General features: G+C 37.4%; 1 protein-coding gene across 3 annotated transcripts in view; it reads right to left on the bottom strand.

Annotated features, from left to right (window-relative positions):
* Window positions 1–21,505, bottom strand: part of NCAM2 (neural cell adhesion molecule 2) — a 283,943-nt gene that overhangs the window by 98,793 nt on the left and 163,645 nt on the right. For all 3 annotated transcript variants that reach the window (XM_082784603.1, XM_082784601.1, XM_082784602.1), the window contains exon 8: window positions 15,179–15,324. In XM_082784603.1, coding sequence (XP_082640729.1) covers window positions 15,179–15,324 — 146 coding nt within the window. The remainder of the gene's footprint in view (window positions 1–15,178; window positions 15,325–21,505) is intronic.

Genomic DNA, 21,505 nt, shown 5'->3' with positions numbered 1-21,505 from the left:
CACTTGAAAAAAAAATATCATTATTAAATATATATGATTTATGTAGCAACAAGTATGGCTATTCAGATTAGAAACTTCAACCTCATCCTGTTTCTGTTCAGATCTATTCAAATCTTAAGTGAATATTACTTCAGCCATAGAAATAATTAGTATGATTAAACTATATGACCATACCATGCTGAATTGCCCATACAGAGCTCCCCTGGTCAGGTAAAAAACTGTAAAAAGAACATGGAAACATCAAGTAATAGGATCCCAGCTTTCCTCCAGGTGGGCATTGTAGCCCAGTAAATATGATTTCACTATTACTAGTAAAGGCTCTGTATGGATCCAGCAGTGCATGGTCTCAGGACTTGACAGGGGTTGACTAGGTATGAGGTGAGTTCAGTTTGCTTTAAGATTGCAAGTCTTAAAACAGCAAGTTACCTTGTCATCAGGTGACTACCTGAATTAATTTCTGCTTAGCTGTGTGCACCTTCCATGGCAAATGTGTAACTAATACACATTACCTCTTTATATTAATTGGGACTGGAGGAGGCGTCTTTGTAACTTTAAATAACTAACCAATGAAAATAATCAAGAAACAAATTAGAAGGAAAAAAAAAAAAAGATCAACAAAAAAAAAAAAAAAAAAAAAGAAGAGAGAAAAATAAAACACCACTTTTAAGCTGCCTGCAGTACAAAATAGGCAAAAATAACTTCAACTTGACCCAAGGCAGGAAAGGAACCACAGTATTAGTTAGGTTTCATTTAAAGGTGTCAGGTTAAGCCATTTGTACTTTTCACTGGAGAAGAATTGAAAAACTTAGGAAGCTGATGAATTCTAAACCCTTCTCTCCATTTTTTATTGAGGAAAATTAGCACTCAACCACAGGTCTCAGGGGAGCACAGGAAAGGTGATTATAACAATGAGAAGAAAACTAGGAAGCCTTTGAATAACAACTTCAACTGTAAGGGTAATTATCTTTTTTCTGTAGTACTTCTGTATCTTGGAGAAAAGTATTGGTAGTGTAACTGGACTAAGAATAATGTTTTGCTTTATTTTACTTAAATTGATAATACATACTTGGACCAATAACAGATTCTTGGAAGGCTGTATACCCCTTTTGGCTCACAAAGCTCTTCTGTAAGAATATGAATTCATCTTTAAAATTACAACTACTCCAAGAACCTCAACCTGAACTTCATGCATTTGTAAAAACATATATTTCATTTTCATATGACTTAGATTCAAACCATTATTCAGTTTAGCTTTAGTTGCAGGAATGACTGGTATGGTGAAGATAAGCAGTTATGTAATGCATGGAACAGCCCAAACTGAGTAGCACTGCATCTGCTTTCTTCAAAACAAAAGCATCAGAATTTGAGCTTCTCTTACAGGTTTGTTCAGAAGCTGTATGCAGCTAGGGATCCTTTTCCATTTTTCTGTAAAGGTGATTTATATTTTATTAAAATGACTATGGCTAGACAGCAGATAGGAAGTCTGTCTGGAAATTGGGATGAGGTGGAGCCCTGCAGGGAGATACAAGCAACAAGGCTTTCTTAGGGGAGGGAAAGGCACAGAAAGCAAGAAATGCATAACTCAAGTGGATGAGGGGCTGGGGAATTATCTGCAATAGGACACAGATCCAAATGTCAGACCTCAAAGATCAAAAAATCTTTGCTCACAAACCCAGAGAAGTCTGTAGGGCTTTTTGCAACTCAAGAAACAACAGGAAATTATTGAAGTTGAAAGAAAAATGAAGAAAACTAGCTAACCCGAACAGATCCGAAAGGGCATGGGAACATTTGTTGTCAAGTTATCTATTATCATTCAACAGTTTCTCTATCTACATTGTCATGTTTATTTATATATACAGATACAAATAAAAGATTATTCTGTAAAAATCAGTCAAATTGGGTGGAACCTATTATAGAAAAACTTGCTGCTACTAGAGTTTCAAACAAGTTGGACAGCAGACATTGCAACATTGCAGTACAAAAAATTTATATGTCATTCTGCTATGGAAGTATCACCCTGAGAAACCAAACCCTAGCACCAATCTACAGCTTATTTTGAGTTGGCTTATAGCATTTCTTACTGAACTGAACAAGTCAGGAAATTAAAGGAGTATATATTACTGATTTAAATTACCAGGAACTATGCATAGTACATTGCTTAAACAAACAGATCAGTAACAACACACAAACTGAACAGACCGTGTGGATGATGGTAATGAGTTTCTGGGTGAGGAAGGTGAGAAAGAGTATGTGAAATTGTTGAAGAAATCCTTCACCAAAGCAAGGGACCTTAGAGGGTGGTGCACTGGTGTATTGGGTTTATGCGGCAAGGTTTTGGCAACCAGGCTCCTGTATGAGGTGATGCCAAGGCTGCCCCATGCCAGCCCCAGATGGTCCCAGTCCCAGCCCCATGCCAGGCCCAGCTGGGCCCTGCAGCCAAGATGGTGGTGCCTCACCTAGGGGGCAGCCTGGGGAAGGGAGGGCAAACACTGCACGGCAGGGGGCGGTGAGGGGAGTGGTGTGAGGAGCGGCCCTGTACAGACAGCAAGGGGAGAGGAGTAGGAGGGCAGGAGGTGCCCCAGGTGCCCAAGCAGATATGCCCCTACAGGACCATGCTGGAGCAGATCTCCACACAGGAGTCCATGGAGGACTGAAGGAAGGTGCAACCTAAGGAGAGCCCACAATGGGGCATACCCCTGGCTGAACCTGCAGCCCTCGTGGGATCCGTGCTGGGGCAGTCTGTTCCTGAAGGACCACAACCTGCAGAGAACACCACTGGAGCATTTTGTGAAGGACTGTTGCCTGTGGGGAGAACCCACACCCAGGAACAGGGAAAAGTATGAGGATGGTGCATCAAAGACCAAGACAATGACAGACCATAGACACCATTTCCTATTCCCCTGCAAGTGTCAGGGGGTTGGGTAGAGGAGGCAGAGGAATCGGTCAAGACAGACGTGCCTGGAAATGAGGGTGGAGGGAAGATGTTTTAGCTTTGTCTTTGTTTCTCACCATCCCACTCTATTCTTAACTGACAATAAATTAATTCTTCCCAAGTTGTCTGTTTTGTCTGTGAGTAGTGAGAGGAACAGCTGGGTAGGTGGCTGGGAACTGGCCAAAGTCAAGCCACCACAGCCAGCTTCAGAGAAGGCTGTTGGCAGCAAATGGCCTCTTGGAGGGCTGTTAGTATAGGCGAGACTTTTTTCTTTCTCTACTAGTCTACTACCCAGGAAACACAGTTTCCAATAAAAATGTCAAAAAAATACATTTGTTGAGGATATCTCATGAGAAAAAAAAAAAAGTTATTTAATATTTTAGCACTTGCTACAAGGTGAATGACTGTAATGTTTTATGACCACACAATTTCTTTTTAACAAATATGCTAAAGGTAATCAAGGCAATAGGACTAATCTGCTTGTATAAACCAGCATATTTTCATGCAGAATTAGTAAGGATTTTTTAACATTATTAGAACATACTTAGTAAACACAATGACCTGAGGGCACAGAAATTCTCAACAGATATCCATGCATATTAGCTTTCTTAGAAGTTTTCATTTTAAATACCTACGGTATTGATTTTGGGTGAGATCATTATACTTTTAACCAACTAAAGTCTTAGTAGAGTTTTGGTATTGAATAATTCTAAACTGTGATAAAGAAACAACATAAGGAAGCACTGATAACTGTGGCCTAAATAATATGGCATATTTCATATTGTAAATGTGCTTGCCTAATTGGTATTCATGCTTTTTTTTTTTTTTCCCCCTTCATTAAAAACTCTAAGGTCACTGTAGTTTCCAGTGAGATACTGTATTCATGTTCACATTGTCTAAGTTAATACAGAAAATATACATTGATCAACAGATTGTAACTCCAACTGGGGCTTTTGAATTATGCTAGTGAAATGGTATTTTTTCCAGTTTAGAGCAATACGTATTGACAAAATTGGATTTTTATTGTCAATTTCTAAATAAATTACTACTTTTGTATACTATTGTAAGAGAACATTTATAGAATATTATGTTAATTCAATACATTTTTACCATGTAAGATAACCCTGAGGTTATAACGTGATGTATCATCTATCTATAAGGTATATTAAAGCATGTTAGAAAGACAGCTTACAGTAAGGTAAAGATTACTATACACACTTTTAATTCATTGACTTTTGGCACAGATGTCACAACTTGATTTGTATAAGTAGAAATTTATACAAAGTAAAGACAAAAATAAATCTTATTGTTGATACTACTATTCATATTATTGTGACATTTAGAAATTTTAATGACACAGGCCCACGTGTAGAGGGGAGTTCTTATTTTGATCATGAATCAGAGCTTAGACAAGCAGTTCAGTTATGCAGTACTAAGAAATATTGTTAGCTGAATTTCAGAAGCTGTCAGTAAGGGTGGGACAAGCAGTCTTCACTTTTCCCAGTGCAAAGACGTGAGACTTTTGCACTGTGCTTTAGGTTAAGTTGCACAGTCTCAGCTACAATGGATGACGCACATACACTTGTCCATTAGCATTATCATGCTAAGCCACCATAACGTTTGAAATCTTAGAATTGGTATTAATAGAAAAACAGCATTTGAGTGGATGCATAGAGGGAGATGAAAATGTAATAGTAAAACATGTTTTCAACAGCATACTAAGGACGTGAATACATTATTAAGAACTAATTATTACAGAGTTTATATAGTTTGTTAAACAAGACAAACAATAGATTGAAAAACAGAATCCAGGACCTTTGCTTTCATCTTGTTTTTGCCAGAAGTCTAAATACAAGTCTTTCCATTTTCTCCTAACATGCAAGGGTATTCAAACTGCTTTTCATGTCAGAAAAAAATGCTAATGGGTTTTAATAGAGTAAAATACACTTTCACAGCATTCCATTACTGGTTGTGCCATAGCCTATATTTCCCGTTTCCCATGGGTTTCCATGGTATCTAAAGATTTATCATTTCTGAAATCTCTGGAGAATGTCTCATAGTACACCAACACTGCCAAATGACACCAGTTTATAACATGTGGCTGTGGTGCTTATTGTATCATCACTTGCAGAATCTCTATTTCATCAAACAAGCAACAGCTATATGAAAATGTTATTAAACAGGTAGCAGATAATACAACTGATACAGAGACGGTAGCTCATGAAACAATACTGTGTAGCAGAAGCAATAAATGAATTCAAGTCGAAGTTGCACTGGTATCATAGGAAATGCTTGTCCATAAAAAGTTCCCTGATAATTTCAATCTTCATTAGTGTAACAGAGAATATCATCAATGATGATTAAATGGAGAAAACTAATATTGGCAGGCAAAGAAAAGCTATTTTTAAGCTTATATGGCTATATAGCTTTATTTCAGCCTGTAAATGCAACATCACAACCCACAGAAAGTACCCAAAAATATCTACTTGCTGTATAGTTAGCATATAAGAACATGGATTGAAAATGGAAGACAGTTTTTAAGTTTGAAATATAAATTAGTTAGAAATAGGATTATCCATTTACAGATTAAAAAACTCTGTACTTATTTAAGTTTAGATGTAATTTAAGACAATTGATTAAATTAGTTATGTTCCTTTTCCCCTAGTTTGTGAAAGCTTTTAAAATAGGAAAGCTATTAAAACTTACATTTTCTTGGCTTTTTGCAATCTTTAAAAAAGCGAAGAGCAACAACTTTGCCTCCTTAATTCTGTCCCCTATGCAAAATAACTTCAAAGTTTCACTGAAAGGAAAAATTTGCAGAAATGAGATAATTCTGGGACCACTGTAATACCAATACAGCCATTCATATAGCTTGAATACATATATGGATGTGTGTATTTAAAGCCATTTGGGTCTACTCTGGGTAAAGAACATTTGTCTCCTGAAAGAGAAATAAATTTAAGGGCCCTTAGGTCATGTGACTGAGAATTATTGTGGAGTTGTCAATATAACAGCCGTTCAAACTTGCATCAGGGAAGATGCTATGGTACATTAAAATTGTATCTGACTTCAGTTTTGGCTTCATTTAAATATCACTGCAGATATTGTTACCAAAAAGAGGGAGCAGAACTCAGATGATTGGTTCACATGCTACTTAATGATTTTGAAATACCCACACTGGTTTGCAACCTTCCTTATATAATGCTTCATCAGCTTACCCAGGAAAACTGCTTTTTATTTCCTCAGCCCTCTAACTGCACACTATCTTACTCCCCTAAAATCAATCTTCCTACTAAGATACTGTCATCTCCTGAAATTGTAAACTCTATTTTTAGCTCTTTAAGAACTTATCCCAACACTATGATACTGTATCTGAACTATGCCATTAAAAAATTCCATAGAAAAGGTGAAGAAAATCCAACACATGAAGATTTCTGTGTACTTGTTGACTGGTGAGAGTATAGTATTCAGTGCTCAGATGTGCTCCATGGTTTGTATATGCCAGAGGATATAAATCTTTATAGCTCCAACAGTACTTATTACCTAAATTTAAGGCCAACCCCATGCTTCCTATTCACTCAAAATTCCATTTATTTACCTTCTCCTTCCAGTCACAATATTCTTACTCTTCCGTTTCATATCCTTAGCATGTGATGCCCATTATGCTTCATTTGAAAAACAAGAACAACAACAAAAAAATAGATTCAAGTTGCTCTGCTTATTCCCATGGAAGCAGAATGACTGGAGTGATGGCCATCAGCTGTTGCTGCATCTCAGCTACCCAACCAGTGCCCAGCTGTCTACCCAGACAATGATGCCTGGCTGCACTGCTTGCCGTGTCTCAACTGCATAGTCAACTGTGTTGTATGAGCCAATTGCAGCAGCCTACATAAACTGTTCTGGCCTGCAGGCCTGAACAGATCTTATAATGGCAAAAATAGTCTTTGGCATTGTAAGTAGAAGCTATTCACAAACCACATACATAAAACAGGTTATAACAATTTTCTTCAGTAAGGCAAGGGAATTTGCCCCTTACATTTTTCCAACTATTCAAGAGATGTTCCAGAGATGAACTTACAAAGACTAGGATTTGTATAGCTTGTAAAAAGAAAGAAATCTCCTGCAATCAATTAAAATATCCTCAATACATTTATGTTTCCTCTTTCTAGGTGAGTTATCATTCAAATACAGAGGAGATCCTTGACATAAGAATATAAGAGCTCTCATTACTATCTCAAAATAAAGACAAGATAAATCACCGACATTTACTATAATACTGCTTCTATAACATTGATTCTTTTATGAGGTGACAATAGAATATATAGGGAAATACATAGGGAGTTAAAAAAAAAAATCCAATTCTTTTTGTTAATATTTGTGACAGATGAGGCAATGTTAACAGGCTTGGGTAAAAAACGGAGTTGACCTTTCAAAGAGGAAAGACCAAACAAACCCCAAATCCTTTTCCTATTGTCTTATCATGACAACTATGAGAAACGACAAACTCAAACTACTTGTGATTTATGGCAATATAAAGTGAATTCAAACTTGGAAAATAATTTAATTGCTGGTCTGGGCTCTGCAATATTTAGAAACAATGTCATAGGAGATTACTCAGGGACACTCAGGATGGTATTTGGAAGGAAGCAGAACTCAAACTATATAGTTTTCATTATGAAGTTTAAAATCTGAGATCTTTTTACTTGTGGATACAAGTAGAATAGTGCAAGGTGTTTTAAAGACATTTGGTGAATCTGTATCAAATATATGTAAAATAAAGTAGTATTCCCTCCCGCCCATTTTTTTAAACTAGTTTTCCCATATATGAAACATTATCAAAACTGAGTATCAGATACTCGACTGTGATCTATGTGCATTGATTTTTTTTTCTTCTTTCATTCATTTTACATGTTTAGATTGTAAATTCTTTAGGGTAAAGATTGTCTCTTTGGACACATGCTGCATATAGCGGAGCTACTGTCTCATATCAAGCCCCATCTGTTATTGCTATTTGTATTCCAAAACAGGGCTTGAAATGGTAATTAAAAACATTGGTTAGCTTTCGTAATTCTGCTGGTACTACACTAGGAAATTACACCATGAAACTTTGCCCTAATGCTTCTGCTGTATTCACAGGAATCAATGACATTTTTGTATTAGAGAATTGGGATGCGCTGTCATGCAGGGATGTGTGCAGAAGTGTGTGTATATATCCAAAACCCATTTTATAAGTGATTACAGCAAATCAAATCCACTCACTATCCTTCCTTCTGTTCCACAAACTGCAAATCTTCTCCTGCCTCCTCTTTTTACTGGGAAAAGGTCCAGGCCTCCTGGATGCACAGAAGTCTGTAGGATCACACCATTTTAAATCACAGCTGAAAAGGGCAATGGCCAGGCAGGCACCTCAGTGACAGGACATGCAATACGGGGGAGTTGGGCACTAGAAGTGCACAGGCCACTGCAACAGCAGATGAAGCTCTAGTCTTGGAGTAAATCTCCATTTCAATTTTCAATTCTTTAAGAGTGAGCCAAATGCTTTCTGTCACACATAATCATTCATTTACTCAGGCTTACCCACTCTCATGTAGTTATGAGTTATAAAGCTTTAAGGGGATTATAGAGGTCATCTAATGTGACTGCCTGGAAAACTTTGCCATTTAAACTTTCAACAGTGGTCAGAGGAAGGAGAAAGAAACCTTTATTTCAAATTTTCAAAGAAAGAGAGACTACACCATGTGGTAGATTGTTCCATAGGCTAACTGAAAAAAGAAGAGAGGAAGAGGGTTCTTTGAGTCTGGTTTGAAATCATTTGGCTTCAAATACCCAGATCTGATATACTGAAAATCCTTTATCAAATTTGTATTTTACAAAGAGATCATTATAGACCTCCTACCCATTATCTTCCTTAAGCCTAGTAGGGTTATTTCTTCCATCTATGACTTTAGTGCATATTTTCCATTCTTTTGGACATTACCATTTCAAACTCAGAAAAAACTATGTTTTGATGTTCTGGTTATAAGATCTATCATTTAAAATAAAACATTATTTTGAATTTGTGAAGGCTAGAAATAATCTCACATTCAGATCTCTTCCTTCATCAGTGGTTACTCTTTAAACAAGGCTATTATTTAAAATGTGCTCCCCACCTAACTCAAGGGTATTTCTTGGGTAGCTATCCTCAAAAGGACTATGTGGATACTTGATACTCCAGATGTGTCTCTGCAGCCCAATGCTGCTATCTAAGCTGTAGCAGGAATGGGGTCATATACGCATTTACTGTCCTTAGCAGTTGTCTCTGTACAGTGTACTTGTCTTCTCCAGGTCCTCTGTAAGACAAATGATTCTCCCCTCACCATGTAAACAAGAGGTAGAATTCTGGATTTTTGAATTCCTTTTTCAGACTGTGTAATGACTAGGCACAGGAATGCTCAAGCTGTAAATGCCTAAATCTGTTACTGAACATGACCTGTACTCAAAACCCCACACTCTTATAAATTGGCATTTTAATGATATTTCTTTGTTTCTTTTGTACAGATATACTATTTAACAGTGTATCTATCAAATTTGCTTGCTTGCTGATTTTTTTCCCCATTTGTCAAGAAGCACGTGGTCTAAAGGGGCTTAAGGTGGCAAGCATGAGGTAAGAACAAGTCATCCTTCATGCATTATAACAGTTCAGAGAGGTATGTGCACCCCTATTTATAACTGTACTTCCAAGCCTGCTGGCAATCCATTTGTCACCAACTCTAATGCTTAGATGATTAGCTCGGTGACTCAGTTAACTTTGGTATAAAATAACTGGGATTTTTAATGTATACTGGATCAGTTTGACAAGATCTATTTGCAGCAAACTCATGGCAACTATCACTAATAGCATTACGGAAAAATATATATATATATTATTGAATCACAGAATCACAGAATTTTCTAGGTTGGAAGAGACCTCAAGGTCATCGAGTCAAACCTCCGACCTAACGCTAACAGCCCTCCACTAAACCATATCCCTAAGCTCTACATCTAAACGTCTTTTGAAGACTTCCAGGGATGGTGACTCCACCACTTCCCTGGGCAGCCTGTTCCAGTGCCTCACAACCCTTTCAGTGAAGAAGTTCTTCCTAACATCTAACCTAAAACTCCCCTGGCTCAACTTAAGCCCATTCCCCCTCGTCCTGTCACCAGGCACATGGGAGAACAGGCCAACCCCCACCTCGCTACAGCCTCCCTTGAGGTACCTAAAAAGAGCGATAAGGTCACCCCTGAGCCTCCTCTTCTCCAGGCTGAACAAGCCCAGCTCCCTCAGCCGCTCCTCGTAGGACTTGTTCTCCAGGCCCCTCACCAGCTTCGTCGCCCTTCTCTGCACCCGCTCAAGCACCTCCATGTCCTTCTTGTAGCGAGGGGCCCAAAACTGAACACAGTACTCGAGGTGCGGCCTCACCAGAGCTGAGTACAGGGGGACGATCACCTCCCTAGCCCTGCTGGTCACACTGTTCCTGATACAAGCCAGGATGCCGTTGGCCTTCTTGGCCACCTGAGCACACTGCTGGCTCATATTCAGCCGACTATCCACCATCACTCCCAGGTCCTTCTCTGCCTGGCAGCTCTCCAACCATTCCTCTCCCAGCCTGTAGCTCTGCTTGGGGTTATTGCGCCCCAGGTGCAGGACCCGGCACTTGGCCTTGTTGAACTTCATGGAGTTGACCTCAGCCCATTGGTGCAGCCTATCCAGATCCTCCTGCAGAGCTTTCCTACCCTCAAGCAGATCGACACACGCACCTAACTTGGTGTCATCTGCGAACTTACTGAGGGTGCACTCGATGCCCTCGTCCAGATCATCGATGAAGATATTAAAGAGGACCGGCCCCAGCACCGAGCCCTGGGGGACGCCACTAGTGACTGGCCTCCAACTGGACTTGGCTCCATTCACCACGACTCTTTGGGCCCGGCTATCCAGCCAGTTTCTAACCCAACGAAGCGTGCGCCAGTCCAAGCCCAGAGCAGCCAGTTTCTTGAGGAGAATGCTGTGGGAGACGGTGTCAAAAGCCTTGCTGAAGTCAAGGTAGACCACATCCACAGCCTTTCCCTCATCCACCCAGCGCGTCACTCTGTCATAGAAGGAGATCAGGTTCGTCAGGCATGACCTGCCTTTCATAAAGCCATGCTGACTGGGCCTGATCGCCTGCTTCCCCTGCAAGTGCTGCATGATGACTCTCAGGAGGATCTGCTCCACGAGCTTTCCTGGCACTGAGGTCAAACTGACAGGCCTGTAGTTTCCCGGGTCTGCCTTCCGGCCCTTCTTGTAGATGGGCGTCACGTTTGCTAGCCGCCAGTCGAATCTTCTTCAGCTTTCCTAGTGTTTTGCTTCAGAACAAGTCGTACAGACTTTAGTTATCCTTTTAGTTAGTGCCACACTCATTGGTTTCTCCAAGCTCTTTGGAACTCTACAGTGTTCCGGGATTTACTGTGAATCAACAATATGAGTCATATGAGTCCACAGTGTTTATTGGACTCACATTCTTTCGTATATTACATCTGGCACCTATATAAACACACATAAGCATGTAACTAGACAACACAGGAGTGTCAAGAACTGCAAAGTGAATAACAAGAAGCTATATAAAGGACTTGAACGTCTTTTGCATAGTCATGACAAGTGACTGTAAACCTGTAAAGGGTCTACCATTAGCAGTAAGGGAAGAAAAAATCAAACAAGCCTGCAAAAATTCTTACTCACTACAAATCATGACATTCAGCTATTACCAGAAAGATTGCAGTGACCAGTCTGAGTAATTACTGTCAAGATTTAGGATGGCAAAGTCCAGAACAGCTCACTACAATCTTACTAAATTTCACGTCCAAACTGTTACAAAGCAAAACTCTGTATTATGTTTTGCAGATTACAGAAAATATTTTTAGCAAGAGATACAGCAGTCTGCATCTGTGCAATCCCATAGGTTCTGACAATCTCAAGGAAACTACCACTTTTTTTTTTTTCCTAATTGGGAAAAACTTGGAATTTTGGTAATAAATGTTGAATTAATGACAAAAGAAGACAGTCACATTAACCAATACTATAGTAAAACTCTCTTTCATACAGGAAAAAGTAATTGCTCATCAATCACAAAGACATAGATAACACACTGATATTTAATCTCATTTAAAGTAGCACAGAGAATCCAATTAACCAAATGATCACTCAAATTTTGCAGTATTATATTCAATCCACCTGGTTTTGGACAGAGAGAAAGGAAAGGAGGAGTCATTATATAATTTGGTTGTTCCTTAATAGGCTGTCCATATTTTCTTTGATCAAAATAATTTTTTGGCTTTTATTCAGAAGAAAAATACCGTTACATTTTTTTTCTCCCCACTAGAGATTCTTTATGCAACATTTCAAGTTTATGGAGTTGTCAAACATTTCAAACAGCACATCTTGTAACTACCCATAGAAGGTATAGAAGGTATACTTGCATTTTAGCAAAACAAGAACAAGACTGAGAAGCTAAATAGTAAATTTAATAATCTAATAAAACTATAATTAAAAAATAACAGCTTTTTTTTTTTTTTTTTTTTACTTTAAATCATCATTATGTTATCGTTATGGTTAGAGCAGTTCTTCCATCTTCTACAGAAAAAAAAAAAAACTATAATCAGTATCATTCCCTAAAGAAATTCTTAACTCAAGAAAAATGTTTGTAAGGTACAGTCTATATTAATTTAAAAAAAAAATACTAAAAGATGTTCAAAAGATGAATTCACTGAATGTGGACAATAATTTTTCTACTTGCGCAAGTATGTCTGGTGATTGGACATTGTCCCATTCTTCCCTGCTCTGGTGTGTCTTCACTTTGAGCACTATGTGCAGTTTTGGGCACCACAATATATGAAGGACATAAAACTATTAGAGCCATCCAAAGGAAGGCTACGAAGGAGGTGAAGGGTCTAGAGATATCTGAGGTGTGGCTGAGGTCCCTCGGTTTATTCAGCTCACAACTGAGGGGAGGCCTCATGGCAGCCTGCAGCTCCCTCACGAGGGGAGCAAAGGGGCAGGCACTGAGCTCTGCCCTCTGGGGACAGCGACAGGACCCAAGGGAACGGCATGGAGCCACAGGGCATGGAGTCAGGCTGGGTGTTAGGGAAAGGTTCTGCACCCAGAGGGTGGTCGGGCACAAGTTCCCCAAGTCATGGCACTGAGCCTGCCAGAGTTCAAGAAGCATTTGGACAACTCTGTCAGACACATGGTTTCTGATTTTTGGGTAGTCCTGTGTGGAGCCAGGAGTTGCACTCAATGATCCTTGTGGGTCCCTTCCAACTCAGGATAGTCTATTCTTTGATTATTTTAAGTTATCACATATATTATAAATAAATTCAGTTTAAGGCTGTTACACTCACATTTTCTTCAACTCACTTTTTCCTTTTCTTTCTAGTGCAGAACACTGCTGTATTATTCAACAATTTATTCACTGTCAGTTTGTTTCCCTGTTAACCTATTCAAAAACTTGGTAGGAAAACTCAAGTCAAGGCTTTGTCCCTTTACAGTGTTGGAGGGCCACGTGGTCAACGTAATAGCATATTTTATAGCTCAAGACATACAGTATTTCAGAACAGTTATTCAGCATTCAGCAAAAAGTTGCCCAGGAGCAATATACTGAAAATTCCTTCACTGGCAAGAACAAAATGAAACCACATAACTGTATTCATTCTTGTTCTTTTTATCATCTGTATACAGCATGAAAACACACTAGTAGCAACTCAATATAGGTTTCAGTTTGGTTTTCAGTACTATTCAGTTGAATCACTGTTGAAAAAAATGGCATGTAGGTAACACTGACAGGTCTAGAGAGTTTAACCACTTGCAGTTTGAATTAAGAATGGAATGCCATACTATATGAGCACTGGATAAATTTCAGATTTCAACTGAATCAATGTGTTTGGCTTATTTCTGCAATTTGCTTTCATTTTCATTTTCTGATATAACTAATTAATTTTAGGAACATTCCAAACATAAGCAAAAAGCTATGTTTGTGACCTTTGAACCAAGTGTAGTCTTTGTGTATTAGAAAGATCACCTTTGACTTTAAGTATTTAAGGAGTTTTATTTTAGTGCAAAACTAATTAAAAATATAAATAGCATTATGTTTTTCTGAAATGAAAATCATAGAGCAGGAAAATGATAGGCAAAGCCTCACAAAAACTGCCTCAGTGCCAGGAAAGGATAAGTAGGAGACTAGACCAGGTAAGACATTGTCCTTTTAGAACACAAATAATGGAAATATATATTCCTGTAATATACAATAATACCCTATAAACTGAGTGACTTACTCGGTATCTAATTCCCTGATTTGCTTGATCACTGTGTAGGTTTGACTTTTTTTTTTTAAGCAACAGCTATTAATATGCAAACATCTGCAAGTGGACTGTCTGTATACATTATGTAGAGTCTAATTTCTGAATTAGCAAACCAGAGAGGCTCAGGCTTTAACTAGTGCAGATAAATTCTATGTTTTATGTAAAGAAATTAAGAATACTTGTTTAAACATTAAAAGAAAATCATGCTTTAAAAAGCTCTGTAGAAACTAATCTACATGGTTAAGAATAACATTATACCCTTCCCTTTTGCTTACCATTCCATCTAATTACAGCTCTTGTTCCCACAGTAACTGACTTTCTCCATTATCATACTGTAATCTTTTTCTACTCAACTTACTTTTATAATAAAACTTGAAAATGGTAAATCACAATGGGAAAACGGTTTCAATTTGTAGTTATAAACTACTTTGCTCTTTGTGAGGGAAAATGTAAGAAAGAAGTAAGAAAAAAAAATAAGTGGGAAAGAAAGCTCTTCAAAGTGTTTGGAGACATATATATTTATATATATATTTATTTATTTATTTCAGATATCTATAGCATTTTGAGAAATACTGGACAGATTCTAAATATAGTCAAGGAGGGCTAAGGGCAGCCACTGCAATCAAAAAGAAATTGAAACCCTTAGTAGGAACTATTTGATGAAGTACAGTGCCTTTCAGCACTTTAATTGCTTTTTTCTTTCCTTCCTTCTTTCATTTTTTATTTTTTTTATAGTTAAAGATTTTGAATTTCCACATCTCTCATATTACCTCAGGAAGTATTGGTTCCTTCTAATTTCATCTAAAGTTAATTCCAGTTTCTTTCAATTATTTTTCTGCTTATGAAAAGAAGATTGCTCAGACAACATGTGTTTAGATATTTTAAAGGCTGATTTACCTTGTCACCTTCAGAGAAAGTTATTCCATCAGTGGCCCTTTTCCAAGTAATCTCTGGGATAGGTTCTCCTTCTGCTTCACAGATGAGGGTGGCTTTCCCATTCTCAAATGTGGTTTCATTTTTAAGTTGTATTATCTGAGGCTGTACTGTTAAAAATACAAATTACATTATTCACCCTGCATAAAAAGTGTCATGTCAAAATATTTTTAGTGACTTTCTTTCTGAAAACAAACAACAACAACAAAAAACTACAAACAAGCACATTTATGTTTATTTACTTAGGCTTAACTAAAGGCTTAACACTACCATCTATAGGAGCAATCAAGTTTCAACAACCAATGAAAATATAGGATCTTGGGATTTCACTCCAGAATGTTTCCACCTCTTTGCTATTTTCTTCCGTCAAAAGTACTGAAGTATTTGTATTATAATCATAGAATATTCTGAGTTGGAAGGGATCCACAAGGATCATTGAGTCCAACTCCTGGTTCCATGTAGGACTACCTAAAAACTAAACTCTATGTCTGAGACCATTGTCTAAATGCTTCTTGAACTCCATCAGGCTTGGTGCCATGACCACTTCTGTGGGGAACCTGTTGCCTGCTACCCTCTCCGTGAAGAACCTTTTCATAATATCCTGATAATAACGTACTTAAACAATTGTTAACTGAATGACCTGTCTGAAATGAAAGAAGGCTTGAACATATAAAAGAGTCATGCTTGAGCTCATTAAAGTGATTTTACTTGCAAGGCAATGGAACTGCCTTTGGACATGTTCCTGGGTAACCTGTTCTAGGTGGCTTTATTTGAGCAGGGGTGTTGGACCGGATGACCTCCAGAGATCCCTTCTAACCTCAACCATTCTGTGATTTTGTGTTCATCACTATAGATGCATTTTGAAATATTAAAATAAAGAAATAACATTTACTGTTTGGAAAGTTTGTTCATGGAACAGAGAAGTTTGGTCTTCAGTTCCCTACAGCTTTCTAAATAAACAAGTTTCTTCCCATTTATTTATATATATATATATATTTGCCTGGTTTCTTCTGTATTTGATTCAGACAAGGGGAATACCTTGTAAACTGAATGTTCATGTTATTGTTGTGTACCTTACAGTCTCCTCTGCAAAGCTTAAGAACATGATAGTAATTAGAGACTCTAGGTCTGTTATTTGCTGCTTGCAACTTATCTCTTGAAAAAGACACACAATTTAGTGCATTCACAGAGTTCTACCCATAGCATTGACAAAAGAAGTTCATCAGACTTGGGAAGCTGAACAAAGAAAAAGCTTGAAAAAGTTTTGATTTTATCTCTGGAAAATAACTACTCTAAACAGCTAATTAATATTAATACGACCGTAGATTTAGTAGCAAGAGGCTTAATATATATTAATAAGCCTGTACCACTACCTGGTTGGATCTCTTGATTAATATTACATATGAGGAATCTCACTCCTATGTTATCTTCCTATACAGCCACATTTGAATCAGGTAGCAAAACTGCAACCCTGGAGACTGCTGATACAATTTGAATTTCATAAACAAGCTAGAGAGCCCAACAAGAAAATACCTAGGAAATTGATTCCTGAAACTTCATTCCTATCATAAAAACAAATGCACACACACTAGTATAAAGTGTTGACTTGATTTAGTGCATGATAAACCTGAGTCTTTATACATGTTAAAACAGTATTACTACTTCACACTCAAAAAAGGATTTAAGATTCGTCTTCTGAGAGAACTGGCATCACTGCCTTTATAGACGGTAAATAAATATTTATAAAATAATATTTATAAAATAATTTTTATTTTAAGAAATAGAGGTGTTCTACACAGGTAAGGAGCTAGGAGGGAGGAAAGAAGGGGTACAGAAAATGTATAAATGTTTGAGACTACATCTTTTATTGATGACTTTCACTTCATGAAGCTGCGGCTGATATTCTTCATAATGCCTCTGATGAGCAGGCACAGATAGCTACATACCTAGACACACAGTATTCCCTTCCTGTGTGTATCAATAGGTTTAAACAAAGAGCTCTCATATACGTATCAAACTGTATTGTAGAAAACTGTATTAGTTTTATGTGGCAGGGTTTTGGTAATGGGGGGATGCAGGGGTGGCCTCTGTGAGAAGAGTCCAGCAGCTCCCCCATGTTAGATAAGGGCCAGTTTCAGCCGGCGCCAAAGGGACCTGCCACTGCCCAGAGCTAAGCCAATAAGTAATGTTGTTTGCACCTCTGTGAGAGCAGATTTAAGAAAGGGGAAAAAAACAAAACAAAACAAAACAAAACAAAATGCTACACAACAGCAGCTGGGAGAGTGAGGAGTGGGAAACAGCCCTGGAGAAACAGAGTGAATGCGGGGCGGAGATGTTTTGAGTTTCTCACTGCTCTAGCTTGTTAGTAATAGGTACTAGATTTTATTAATCTCCCTATGCTGAGTTTGTTTTGCACATGACAATAATGGTTGAGTGATCTCCCTGTCCTTATCTCAACCCTTGAACCTTTTTCATTATATTTTCTCTCCCTTTCCTTTTCCTTTGAGGGAATGGTTGTGGTGGAGCTCAGCTGCCCAGCTGTGAAAAACAATCACAAAACCAAAACAAAACATATATTAAACTACTTACTAAACTGAAAGAAAAATTAGCTAGATGTGCTTCAGGCACTATAAATGTGAAAATAATGGAAACATTTAGGCAATCTCCACACCACAATCTCATTATAGACTCACTCTAGCCTGCTTGGTTCAAAGATGCAAGTCCTTTGAGGGCCTAAATTAACCTCAGTGTTTTTAGTTTTGGCATTTGGAATATATCTAAGAGGGATAAAACAGGAAAGGTCAGTTACATTTTCCATCCTCTCATCTGCCTGATAGCAGATAAAAAAAGAATAATACTATACACTTTTCTCATTAATGAACAAAAGTTATATTGAACATAGCTGCACAAAACTTTCTTTTATATAAGATTATATTTTAAAAGACATCTAGAAAATAGAAATAATATGTGGTCAAAATATACTATAATTATAAAGGGTAGTGCTTCTTGAAGTATTTTTCCCTTGACTTCTACAAAATCATCAGAAACTACTGAAATACCAGTGTAATATTTTTCATAATCTCAGTCTACCCTCATTGATCATATAGGTATAACAGCTATATCCTAGAAAACCTCAAATTAATATATAACAGAATTCCTCTTGTTTTTTTTAACCAATTCTGAGTGGAGATTTATTTTCTTTCTAGAAATAGAAAATTCTAGACATTAAAATGTCTCTTTCTATGGCATACATGCAAAAAAGAGAAAATTTGTTGAAAAAATGTCACCTGATTATGCATCACAGAATGGCAGAACCGTTTAAGTTAATTACTTAAGAATTTAATCAATTAAGGAGTGGAAGTGAGCAACCAAAACAATAAGCAAAATGAAGACAAAAACTATCCTCAGAACGTAAGCACTATTCTTATAAAGCATGGATTTATCTTCAATTAAAGCTAAATTTGCTTCTTAGCCTGAACAATTTTTTATGATAAGGTAAATGAACACTACTGCCATCACCCCGGAGAAATAATGATGAAGAAATACAGGTTTAGGTCTGTCTGAGAAAGTAAGAAAATATGAAAAAGGTTGTAAAGGATTGAATTTTCTTGATTGCTGTTAAATCCACTGCTAATTATTATGTTATTTTGGAAATTTTTGTCAGGGTGCTCATAGGAGTAACAATGTGGTATTTTATATTTCAAAATGTTTACAACGTATACATATCAACAGACATGTTTTGCATAACAAAACAAAGAAAGCAAAACAATGTAAATTAATAGTAGGGAAATCACTAAAAATATGTTTAAATATTTCATAGAATCACAGAATCATAGAACCACAGAATGGTTTGGGTTGAACCTTAAAAATCATCTAATTCCAAGCCTCCTGCTATGGGAAGGGACACTTTCCACTACATTAGGTTGCCCAAAGCCCCATCCAGCCTGGCCTTGAACACTTCCAGGGATGGGGCATCCACAGCTTCTCTGGGCAACATGTTCCAGTGCCTACACACCTTCTGAGTAAATAATTTCTTCCTTGTATATATATCTGCCTTCTTTTACTTTAGAACTATTACTCGTTCTCCTATCCCTACACTCCCTGACAGTCCTTCTCCAGCTTTCCTGGCCCGCCTTTAGGTACTGGAAGTCTGCTACAAAGTCTCCCTAGAGCCTTCTCTTCCCCAGACTGAACATCCCCAATTCTCTTAGCCAGTACAGGAGAGGTACTCCAGCCCTTTGATCAAATCTGTGGCCCTCCTCTGGGCTCAGTCCAACAGTTCCATGTCCTTCTTAAGTTGAGGGCACCAGAGCTGAATGCAGCACTGCAGGTGGGGAGCGGGGTAGCTATATTCCAAATAGTAGGTGAAAGGTATCATAGATCAGCTAATGTAAAGTAGAAACCCTGACTACACTAGTAGAAGCGAAACAGATGTCTACAAATGTCTCGCACAGTATTTTCATACAGCCACAGTGATTACTACTGTTGCAAATGTAGGTTACTCAGTCTTGTTCAAAAGACTAAAGCCAAATAAATTAGTACCAAAAATCTTAGGGCAATTTCTAGGCATTAATACAGATGATATCTCTTTGGTAATAATGGATTACAGAAATTTCTCTGGAAATACAGAGAAAAAGACCCATAGGAGGTCCTCTATTCTTATAACAGAATGAAAGAGATTACCAAATCATGATCAGTAAGAAATCTTCTGTGAACAGGGCTTCCTTTACTCATCTAAGATGTGTTATACAGAACAGATAAAAGGCAGTAAAGAAGATGAAAAACTGGGGAGAGTAGGGTGGGAGCATATAGGTTTCGGTATGTATGTTAATGCTCCAGAAAAACTGTAAAAATAAGAATTTGATATGAGGACAAAATAGCTTTTTAAATACTAATATTGGAAACAAACTAACAATTTTTTTTTTTAACAAAAATATCTAAGTCAAGGAAATAAACATATGCAGGTGTTAGATGGCACATTGATGGGCATGTCCATTCAAGAAGTGCAGAGTACTAAGAAATTTAAATGCTGAATTCTGTAATATTACTGTTATCATTATTGCTTTATGGTTACATTACTGGTATTATGAGTTTCAACCCTACCAGAGCCCTGTTGTAATACAAATAATAGTCATTGACTCAAGAAGCTTAAATTGTAAATTATCATTAGAGATAACAGGTAGGTGAGACAAACAAGCTAATGGAGTGGAGAAGAATTATGTAATTTAATAGGTCATTTTAACACAAACTGTCTGCTTGTGTACTATTTAACTATAATAATTAGCCATCTGCCTTGCCATTTTCATCCTGCAGTTTTTTGAATACATTTAAGGGGAAGAAAAGTATAATAACTTGTTGGCTATATATATGTCTGGGAGTTTAACCTGTATGAGAGACAAAGTTAAAAACAAAATTCTTTGTAGGAGAAAATACAGCAACTCTTCTCCACATTTTCAGAGTGAGAGGTGAACTTTGTAAAGGAAATATTAGACTAAAATCACATTGAGCTTCAGAGATTACAAATGAGGTAAGAGGCTTATTTTCTCATACAATGCCTTATAGTCAAACAAACAGTACACAGATTATTCTAATCTAATTGGAATATATCCAATAGTAAAGCACATGGGAAAAAAAAATTCTAAATATGTGCACTCAGTGATGTGCTCTAAAATAGCTATAACCACTCAGGAAAGAGACCTGGGAGACACCACTGACAGTTCTGTGGAAATGTCAGTTCAATACTTGGGAGAGCCAGAGAGGTAAAGAGAATGTAAGACAAGGCATGGAGATCAAAGCAGAAGCAGGACTGTGCTGCTAAGCAGCCTGCTTCCCCCACAATGTGAATACTGCATGCCAGCCCTGTCTTGCCATTTCACAGATAATGGATTATGAATAGAAAGGTACAAAAATGCATGGATCAGAGATTCATAATGGTTTCCATAGTAGGAAAAATTAGTTAAAAACTGGAAATTTTCAGCTTAGGAAAGATATGAACTAGTGACATATAAAACTGTGCTTGATGTAAAGAACATTTTGAACTATTCTTCACTTAAAAATGAGAATTATGAGCCAAATAAATGAACCGGTATCAGACCTGAACTTCAGAAATACCTTTTCATGCAAGGAAGAAATTATTTAAGGAATTTAGGAGTTTAGGATGTTGTGGAAGCAAAAAGTATATATATATTCAAAAAATGATTAAACAAACTCATGGTATTTATTAATTAATTTTAACCTTCTGAGGAGTCCCCAAATCAGTAGCTGTTGGAAGATGGAAAAATGCTTACAGGA

This window comes from Aythya marila (assembly GCF_965140915.1).
Source record: "Aythya marila genome assembly, chromosome: 1".
NCBI classification, from domain to species: domain Eukaryota; kingdom Metazoa; phylum Chordata; class Aves; order Anseriformes; family Anatidae; genus Aythya; species Aythya marila.
The sequence above is the reverse complement of the archived record's forward strand: the minus strand, read 5'-3'. Positions and strand labels throughout refer to the sequence as shown.